At 43.6% G+C, this 10,300-nt stretch overlaps 1 protein-coding gene across 3 annotated transcripts; it reads left to right on the top strand.

Annotated features, from left to right (window-relative positions):
- Window positions 1–201: 201 nt before the first annotated feature.
- Window positions 202–8,937, top strand: LOC116357437 (uncharacterized). 3 transcript variants are annotated; one of them, XR_004205413.1, is made up of 3 exons: window positions 202–516; window positions 3,632–3,769; window positions 8,689–8,937. XR_004205413.1 is itself a non-coding variant. In XM_031804607.1 (2 exons), the coding sequence occupies exons 1-2, from the start codon at window positions 3,162–3,164 to the stop codon at window positions 8,723–8,725; spliced, it is 645 nt and encodes a 214-aa protein (XP_031660467.1). In that variant the 5' UTR covers window positions 3,067–3,161; the 3' UTR covers window positions 8,726–8,937. The 3 variants fall into 3 exon arrangements, 1 of the variants encoding a protein (XP_031660467.1); XR_004205414.1 differs by lacking the exon at window positions 3,632–3,769; XM_031804607.1 differs by lacking the exon at window positions 202–516 and having other exon boundaries at window positions 3,067–3,769.
- Window positions 8,938–10,300: the final 1,363 nt, after the last annotated feature.

A 10,300-nucleotide genomic window follows, 5' to 3' on the forward strand; every position in this document is an offset into this window, starting at 1 on the left:
AATAGGGAATATCTGAGGGAATAAAGATGAGGGAATAGGGAATAAATATGATATCTATGTAATTTTGTGGGTCACAAAGCAATGCACAATATTAATGAGACATTTAGGAAACAGTTTGTTTTATTAATTACATTACTGATCTACAGAATATTTAACAAAATTAATACTTCCCCAAAACAAAAACCAACTAAACATTAACAACATGTAATAAACAGTCATGTAATTCATGTTTTATCAACAACATATGACAACAGATGGTAAATATAGTAACATCTATTTCCCACTAAGGGGTTTTGCTTACCTGTAATTGAAAAACAAATATTACAAAGACTACTATAGGAAACGAGGTAACACTTCATTAGTTTCCCCAGCCTACAGTAAGGGGTGAAACGACTGTGTGACCTGGGCTGCAAACTCAGAATGATCTTCTTGCACTTCCTACATTGTCCACTACGGGAAAGTAGAACATCGGCTGCACCCTTCCCACCTCTTGACTGGCTTCTAATGCCACTACTGGTAAGTTAAGAGAAGAATATAACATAGTCCTTACACTATTTTGCATATTAGATTGAAAATACCTACACCAAAATCAGATATAACATTGAAGTGAGGTCCTTTAAAAACAAGGCCATTTTCTCAGTCTTTTAAGATACAGACCATGACACCCACCAATTTCCCATGAATACCTGGGAGTTCAATCTTGGTGGGGGACAATAAAGTATATCATATATCTCAGCTCTTCCACTCATTCCATTCTATGGAGACAAAGGATGCCAGGAGAAAAGGTTAAGGTGAGTCCATGTGTTCAAGTACATCAAGTAAGACTCAAATAAACCCCTTAAAGGGATAGTTCACCCAAATGTCGAAAATACATATTGGTTTCTTAATATCGGGATATTGACCTGTGTTGGTTTTGGGCCACAAATGCTAAACAGTTTGCAGGTAAGGCCAGGTAAGCAAAACAAAAGCACGGATTGCTGTCTTAGCTTTGTCCATAGACTGCTTACAGGGTAAGGAAGCAGCGTAAGGAAACCAATATGTAATTATATAATTTGGGTGAACTGTCCCTTTAACCCCTTCAATAAATAACATTGGTTCATCGAGCAAGACTCAAATGCACCTCTCCCCCCTCCACGTCACACACACACGCACACACAAGACAGCTGGGAATGGGACCCTTAACATGTCATTGAGGGACACGGTCTGGTATGTTCAGATCTAGAAGCTAATTACAGAGGCTCAAGGTTGAAGCTAGACACAGGTGTGAAGTTGTAAGAGTCAAAAGGGCTCCAAGAGTTTACAGAAGAAAATACAGGGCATTAACCCCTCGCACACACAGGTCTCGAAGGAGGTCACTTTCTCTCCAGCTATGTGACAACCTTGTAGACAGCTTCACACTTTCACTGTCTCGAAGGAGGTCACTTTCTTTCCAGCTATGTCAACCCCCACATGACAACCTTGTAGACAGCTTCACACTTTCACTGTCTCGAAGGAGATCACTTTCTTTCCAGCTATGTGACAACCTTGTAGACAGCTTCACACTTTCACTGTCTCGAAGGAGATCACTTTCTTTCCAGCTATGTGACAACCTTGTAGACAGCTTCACACTTTCACTGGTGTCTTCCCACAGCCGCCGTGTCTCAGACAAAATTAGTACGTTTAACATGCACACTAATAATTAGATATTAAACCGATTTATGGCAGTAGGGACGTTTATGACAATAGTAAACACCTGAATCGGTGTTCCAGTGGTGTGTTTGATCTGAGCATGTGCAGCGAGGGAAGTGAATTAGGAAAAAATTGAATTATGTATCTTAGAAACTGTTTTCACAAACAAACTTTATACGTCCAAACTAGGCTTCTCAAAAGAAAATCTACTTGTATGTTGATTTAGCATTTATCCAAGTGCCGTCATGACTTCAGATGTGTCCATGTAAACAGAATTATTAGGGAAATCGTCCTTCATGTAAACGTTTAAAACAAACTATTATATTAATCTATCCACAATGATTGCATTATTTTGTGCATGTAACGGATGTGAAACGGCTAGCTTAGTTAGCGGTGGTACTGATGTAACGGATGTGAAACGGCTAGCTTAGTTAGCGGTGGTACTGATGTAACGGATGTGAAACGGCTAGCTTAGTTAGCGGTGTGCGCTAAATAGTGTTTCAATTGGTGACGTCACTTGCTCTGAGACCTTGAAGTAGTAGTTCCCCTTGCTCTGCAAGGGCCGTGGCTTTTGTGGAGCGATGGGTAACGATGCTTCGTGGGTGACTGTTGTTGATATGTGCAGAGAGTCCCTGGTTCGCGCCCGGGTATGGGCGAGGGGACGGTCTAAAGTTATACTGTTACATGCATATAAAATCATACTCAAATGAGACCTCTAGTTGTTTTCTTCTGAAAGGTCCCTTGCCTGGGGCCTTGTGGCACACTGGTCAAAAAGTTTGTTACTCACCTGATATTGTATTGAGCACCAGATAATGTAATAACTTAGGACATTATCCAGGAAACAGTTACATATCAGTCCGACCATTTTATTAAATTAACTGGCTTTTTATGACATTATCCAGTGTTTTATTACATTATACAATAATACGTTATTAAATTATTCAGTTATAGGATAATGTTGACATTGGCCCAATTAAATGAATAAATTAAATTAAAATTATCTTAATGTCCAGATTAATGAATGTCCTGTCTGTCTGACTCCCTGTCTGTCTTTCTGACTCCCTGCCTGTTTCCCTGCCTGTCTCCCTGCCTGTTTCCCTGCCTGTCTGTCTCCTTGCCTGTCTCCCTGCTTGTCTGCCTGTCTGTCTCCTTGCCTGTCTGCCTGTCTGTCTCCTTGCCTGTCTCCTGCTTTTCTCACACTCTTTACCGTTTGTACTGTGTGAAACTACACAATGTCTTGCGGGAACCTGCACAATGTTATTACAATACATTATTTTGATATATTGTTCATCAAAGACACCATCCAGAAAATCATTCTGGACTGCACAAATTTGGGAAGGCGTGTTCTTGGAGAGAGATGGAAGGAGATGGACCAAACTCATTTACATGCATACTTTGGGGTTCTTATCCTTGCTGGTGTTTTCATATCCAATGGGGGAATCACAGAATCCCTGTGGGAGGCAGAAACTGGCAGAGAAATTTCCCATGCAACAATGTCTCTGGATAACTCCCACATTATTTCCCAGGCAACAATGTCTCTGGATAACTTCCACATTATTTCCCAGGCAACAATGTCTCTGGATAACTTCTACATTATTTCCCAGGCAACAATGTCTCTGGATAACTTCCACATTATTTCCCAGGCAACAATGTCTCTGGATAACTTCCACATTATTTCCCAGGCAACAATGTCTCTGGATAACTTCCACATTATTTCCCAGGCAACAATGTCTCTGGATAACTTCCACATTATTTCCCAGGCAACAATGTCTCTTGATAACTTCCACATTATTTCCCAGGCAACAATGTCTCTGGATAACTTCCACATTATTTCCCAGGCAACAATGTCTCTGGATAACTTCCACATTATTTCCCAGGCAACAATGTCTCTTGATAACTTCCACATTATTTCCCAGGCAACAATGTCTCTGGATAACTTCCACATTATTTCCATGATTATCAGCATCGATAACAGAGACACCAGACCAGCTCGGAGGCAGAGAGACCAGCTAGCTGCTATCGGGTCAGTGCAGAGACACCAGACCAGCTCGGAGGCAGAGAGACCAGCTCGGAGGCAGAGAGACCAGCTAGCTGCTATCAGGTCAGTGCAGAGACACCAGCTCGGAGGCAGAGAGACCAGCTAGCTACAATCAGGTCAGTGCAGAGACACCAGACCAGCTCGGAGGCAGAGAGACAAGCTAGCTGCTATCAGGTCAGTGCAGAGAGACCAGCTAGCTGCTATCAGGTCAGTGCAGAGAGACCAGCTCGGAGGCAGAGAGACAAGCTAGCTACAATCAGGTCAGTGCAGAGACACCAGACCAGCTCGGAGGCAGAGAGACCAGCTAGCTGCTATCAGGTCAGTGCAGAGAGACCAGCTAGCTGCTATCAGGTCAGTGCAGAGAGACCAGCTCGGAGGCAGAGAGACAAGCTCGGAGGCAGAGAGACAAGCTAGCTGCTATCAGGTCAGTGCAGAGACACCAGACCAGCTCGGAGGCAGAGAGACAAGCTAGCTACAATCAGGTCAGTGCAGAGAGACCAGCTAGCTACAATCAGGTCAGTGCAGAGACACCAGACCAGCTCGGAGGCAGAGAGACAAGCTAGCTACAATCAGGTCAGTGCAGAGAGACAAGCTAGCTACAATCAGGTCAGTGCAGAGAGACCAGCTAGCTACAATCAGGTCAGTGCAGAGAGACCAGCTCGGAGGCAGAGAGACAAGCTAGCTACAATCAGGTCAGTGCAGAGAGACCAGCTAGCTACAATCAGGTCAGTGCAGAGACCAGACCAGCTCGGAGGCAGAGAGACAAGCTAGCTACAATCAGGTCAGTGCAGAGAGACAAGCTAGCTACAATCAGGTCAGTGCAGAGAGACCAGCTAGCTACAATCAGGTCAGTGCAGAGAGACCAGCTCGGAGGCAGAGAGACAAGCTAGCTACAATCAGGTCAGTGTAGAGAGACCAGCTAGCTGCTATCAGGTCAGTGCAGAGAGACCAGCTAGCTGCTATCAGGTCAGTGCAGAGAGACCAGCTAGCTACAATCAGGTCAGTGCAGAGAGACCAGCTAGCTACAATCAGGTTAGTGCAGAGAGACCAGCTAGCTACAATCAGGTCAGTGCAGAGAGACCAGCTCGGAGGCAGAGAGACCAGCTAGCTGCTATCAGGTCAGTGCAGAGAGACCAGCTAGCTACAATCAGGTCAGTGCAGAGAGACAAGCTAGCTGCTATCAGGTCAGTGCAGAGAGACAAGCTAGCTGCTATCAGGTCAGTGCAGAGAGACAAGCTAGCTACAATCAGGTCAGTGCAGAGAGACCAGCTAGCTGCTATCAGGTCAGTGCAGAGAGACCAGCTAGCTACAATCAGGTCAGTGCAGAGAGACCAGCTAGCTGCTATCAGGTCAGTGCAGAGAGACCAGCTAGCTGCTATCAGGTCAGTGCAGAGAGACCAGCTAGCTGCTATCAGGTCAGTGCAGAGAGACCAGCTAGCTGCTATCAGGTCAGTGCAGAGAGACAAGCTAGCTGCTATCAGGTCAGTGTAGAGAGACAAGCTAGCTGCTATCAGGTCAGTGCAGAGAGACAAGCTAGCTGCTATCAGGTCAGTGCAGAGAGACAAGCTAGCTGTAATTAGGTTAGTGCAGAGAGACAAGCTAGCTGCTATCAGGTCAGTGCAGAGAGACAAGCTAGCTGTAATTAGGTCAGTGCAGAGAGACCAGCTAGCTGCTATCAGGTCAGTGTAGAGACAAGTGGGTGGACTGCCTTCCCCTGTCTTACAACCCTGGGCCCAACGTTACTGTGCAGCTTATGCCATTTCAGGCAATACATACCGTCTAAACACGAAAAATATGGAATCAAGATCTGGGCTACCTGTGATGTTGCTTCATCATATGCATGGAAATTGCAAGTGTATACAGAGAAGTCAGATGGAGGAGCCCCTGAGAAGAACCAAGGGATGAGGGTTGTCCTGGATGTGACACAGGGAATCTGGCCACAACATCACATTCAATAACTTCTTTACTATTACAAGTTGGGACAGGAGCTCCTCAAGAGGAAGGTTGACGATGATAGGAACCATATGAAAAAACAAGCCAGAGCTCCCACCTCAGCTGTTGAATACATGGAACAGGCCTATCAATTCTTCTAAGTTTGTGTTCACGTCCGACTCGTCCCTAGTGTCCTACGTGCCAAAGAAGGGCAACAATGTGGTACTCATGAGTACGCTGCATAGGGATGGGAGAATATGTGGCCATGAACATGAAAAACAGAAATCATAATGGATTACCATGCCACAATAGGAGGGGTGGACAATTTAGACAAGCTGGTGACTGCCTACAGCTGCAGAAGATGAACCCTACGCTGGCATCTTGTGATATTCTTCAACATCTTGGACATCTCGGCGTAGAACACGTTTGTCATCTGGAAGGTGTTGAATCCAGATTGGAACAGAGGAGACAGCTCTTTCTCGAGGAGCTGGGCAAGGCCTTGGTAAGACCTCAAATCCAGAGGAGACAGCTCTTTCTCGAGGAGCTGGGCAAGGCATTGGTAAGACCTCAAATCCAGAGGAGGCAACATATCCCAAGGACCCCAGCTTCTGCAGCCATTGTGAGGAGGAGGAGGAGGAGGATGCTGGTGCCCCATCCACCTGACCCACAGAACCAAAAACTCCAATACGGGAAGTAAGTGTGAGTGATGTTGTCACGTTCTGACCTTAATTATTTTTGTCAAGACTTCTACCGAAGGTGGCTCCCCTTCCCGTTCGGGTGGCGCTCGGCGGTCGTCGTCACCGGCCTACTAGCTGCCACTGATTTTTTTTTCTCCCCCTTTCTGTTTATTAGTTACAGCTGTTGTTAATTAGGTTTATTAGTTGGGCTTTATTAGCCAGCTGGCCCCCCTGCTGGGTGTGCGGGATTGTTTCATGTGTACTCTTTGTACACGCATGTATGTCACGGTTGTTCGTGTACGTGAGCTGTGTTTTGGGGCTGTTTAGTTCCCCTGTGTTTTGGGGCTGTTTAGTTCCCCTGTGTTTTGGGGCTGTTTAGTTCCCCTGTGTTTTGGGGCTGTTTTAGTTCCCCTGTGTTTTGGGGCTGTTTAGTTCCCCTGTGTTTTGGGGCTGTTTAGTTCCCCTGTGTTTTGGGGCTGTTTAGTTCCCCTGTGTTTTGGGGCCGTTTAGTTCCCCTGTGTTTTGGGGCTGTTTAGTTCCCCTGTGTTTTGGGGCTGTTTAGTTCCCTGTGTTTTTGATACAGTTTTAGTTCCCTGTGTTTTTGATACAGTTTTGGTTCCCCTGTGTTTTGGGGCCGTTTCAGTTCCCCTGTGGTTTGGGGCCGTTTCAGTTCCCCTGTGGTTTGGGGCCGTTTTAGTTCCCCTGTGGTTTGGGGCCGTTTTAGTTCCCCTGTGGTTTGGGGCCGTTTTAGTTCCCCTGTGGTTTGGGGCCGTTTTAGTTCCCCTGTGGTTTGGGGCCGTTTTAGTTCCCCTGTGGTTTGGGGCCGTTTTAGTTCCCCTGTGGTTTGGGGCCGTTTTAGTTCCCCTGTGGTTTGGGGCCGTTTTAGTTCCCCTGTGTTTTGGGGCCGTTTTAGTTCCCCTGTGGTTTGGGGCTGTTTTAGTTCCCCTGTGGTTTGGGGCTGTTTTAGTTCCCCTGGTTTTGGGGCTGTTTTAGTTCCCCTGTGGTTTGGGGCTGTTTTAGTTCCCCTGGTTTTGGGGCTGTTTTAGTTCCCCTGTGTTTTGGGGCTGTTTAGTTCCCCTGTGTTTTGGGGCTGTTTAGTTCCCCTGTGGTTTGTGGTATTTGTGTTGAGTGGCGTCTGTTTTCACCTGGTCGGTGTATTAAAGACATGCCTACTCTGAACTCTCTGTCTCCTGCGTCTGACTCCTTCCTCCACTACACCCCGGGCATTACACTTTTGTTATGTCTTTGTTTTAGTATGGTCAGGGCGTGAGTTGCGTGGGTTGTCTATGTTCCTTTTTCTATGATTTGGGATTTCTGTGTTTGGCCTGGTATGGTTCACAATCAGAGGCAGCTGTCAATCGTTTTTCCTGATTGAGAACGATACTTAGGTAGCCTGATTTCAATTTTGAGCTGTTGGTGATTATTTTCTGTGTCTGTGTTCCACACTGAACTGTTTTGGTTAGTTATTTCACGTGTCAGTTATTGTTTTGTTTCAGTGTTCGCTTGGTTTAATAAAGAGCATGAACGCGAACAACGCTGTGCCTTCGTCCTCCGATCCTTACTACTCGTCCTTGTCAGAGGATTCGCGTTTATCGTCGAAGGAATGAGCGTTACACTGAGGCCTGTACTCTGGAGCGGGATCGATTTGGAGGTGGAGGGTCCGTCATGGTCTGGGGCAGTGTATCACAGCATTATTGGACTGAGCTTGTTGTCATTGCAGGCAATCTCAACGCTGAGCGTTACAGGGAAGACATCCTCCTCCCTCATGTGGTACCCTTCCTGCAGGCTCATCCTGACATGACCCTCCAGCATGACAACGCCACCAGCCATACTGCTTGTTCTGTGCGTGATTTCCTGCAAGACAGGAATGTCAGTGTTCTGCCATGGCCAGCGAAGAGCCCGGATCTCAATCCCATTGAGCACGTCTGGGACCTGTTGAATCGGAGGGTGAGGGCTAGGGCCATTCCCCCCAGAAATGTCCGGGATCTTGCAGGTGCCTTGGTGGAAGAGTGGGGTAACATCTCACAGCAAGAACGGGCAAATCTGGTGCAGTCCATGAAGAGGAGATGCACTGCAGTACTTAATGCAGCTGGTGGCCACATCAGATATTGACTGTTACTTTTGATTTTGACCCCCCCTTTGTTCAGGGACACATTATTCCATTTCTGTTAGTCACATGTCTCTGGAACTTGTTCAGTTTATGTCTCAGTTGTTGAATCTTGTTATGTTCATACAAATATTTATTTACACATGTTAAGTTTCCTCAAAATAAGCGCAGTTGACAGTGAGAATAGGTTTCTTTTTTGGCTTTTATATATGTGAGTGAGTGAGGTGTTAGTAAAATGTCTGAACTAAGTGTTTTCATCCTTCTAGATTGCAGCCGGTAGCAACAAGAAGAAGCACTGAGTGATGTGTGTGGTCCCAAGAAGGACAGGAAGACACAGTACACATGCATCAAGTGGAAGAAATACATTTGCAATACACACACACACAGTAAAACTCTGTCCCTTATGTGGGGTGTAGACCGGCCTAAATTTGTTCAATTTGTGCTCATTTCTCATTTCCATAAAATACTGTATGTAAAATGTGTCCTTGTTCAGTTCAAAGCAATAAACATCAATAGTGATGAAAACCTTGTTTCATTTATATTTGTTCAAGATAAACATGATTTATTCCACCCAAGTCTTGATTATAATTGATTTGTTTATCAAATTTGATCAACAACAACAAAACCAATAGAGTTTTTATTGATGTGATCTAGCAGAGGTAAATGACAAATACTAACCATGTATGCTGTCTATATTAACCATGTATACTGTCTATATTAACGATGTATACTGTATACTGTCTATATTAACCATGTATACTGTATACTGTCTATATTAACCATGTATACTGTATACTGTCTATACTAACCATGTATACTGTCTATATTAACCATGTATACTGTCTATATTAACCATGTATACTGTCTATATTAACGATGTATACTGTATACTGTCTATATTAACCATGTATACTGTATACTGTCTATATTAACCATGTATACTGTATACTGTCTATATTAACCATGTATACTGTATACTGTCTATACTAACCATGTATACTGTCTATATTAACCATGTATACTGTCTATATTAACCATGTATACTGTCTATATTAACCATGTATACTGTATGCTGTCTATATTAACCATGTATACTGTCTATACTAACCATGTATAGTGTATACTGTCTATATTAACCATGTATACTGTATGCTGTCTATATTAACCATGTCTACTGTCTATATTAACCATGTATACTGTCTATATTAACCATGTATACTGTCTATACTAACCATGTATACTGTATGCTGTCTATACTAACCATGTATACTGTCTATACTAACCATGTATACTGTCTATACTAACCATGTATACTGTATACTGTCTATATTAACCATGTATACTGTATACTGTCTATATTAACCATGTATACTGTATACTGTCTATATTAACCATGTATACTGTATACTGTCTATATTAACCATGTATACTGTATACTGTCTATACTAACCATGTATACTGTCTATATTAACCATGTATACTGTATACTGTATATATTAACCATGTATACTGTCTATACTAACCATGTATACTGTATACTGTCTATATTAACCATGTATACTGTCTATACTAACCATGTATACTGTCTATATTAACCATGTATACTGTCTATATTAACCATGTATACTGTATACTGTCTATATTAACCATGTATACTGTATACTGTATATATTAACCATGTATACTGTATACTGTCTATATTAACCATGTATACTGTATACTGTATATATTAACCATGTATACTGTATACTGTCTATACTAACCATGTATACTGTCTATATTAACCATGTATACTGTCTATATTAACCATGTATACTGTATACTGTCTATACTAACCATGTATACTGTCTATATTAACCATGTATACTGTATACTGTC

This window comes from Oncorhynchus kisutch, linkage group LG25, assembly GCF_002021735.2.
Source record: "Oncorhynchus kisutch isolate 150728-3 linkage group LG25, Okis_V2, whole genome shotgun sequence".
Taxonomy (NCBI): Eukaryota; Metazoa; Chordata; class Actinopteri; order Salmoniformes; family Salmonidae; genus Oncorhynchus; species Oncorhynchus kisutch.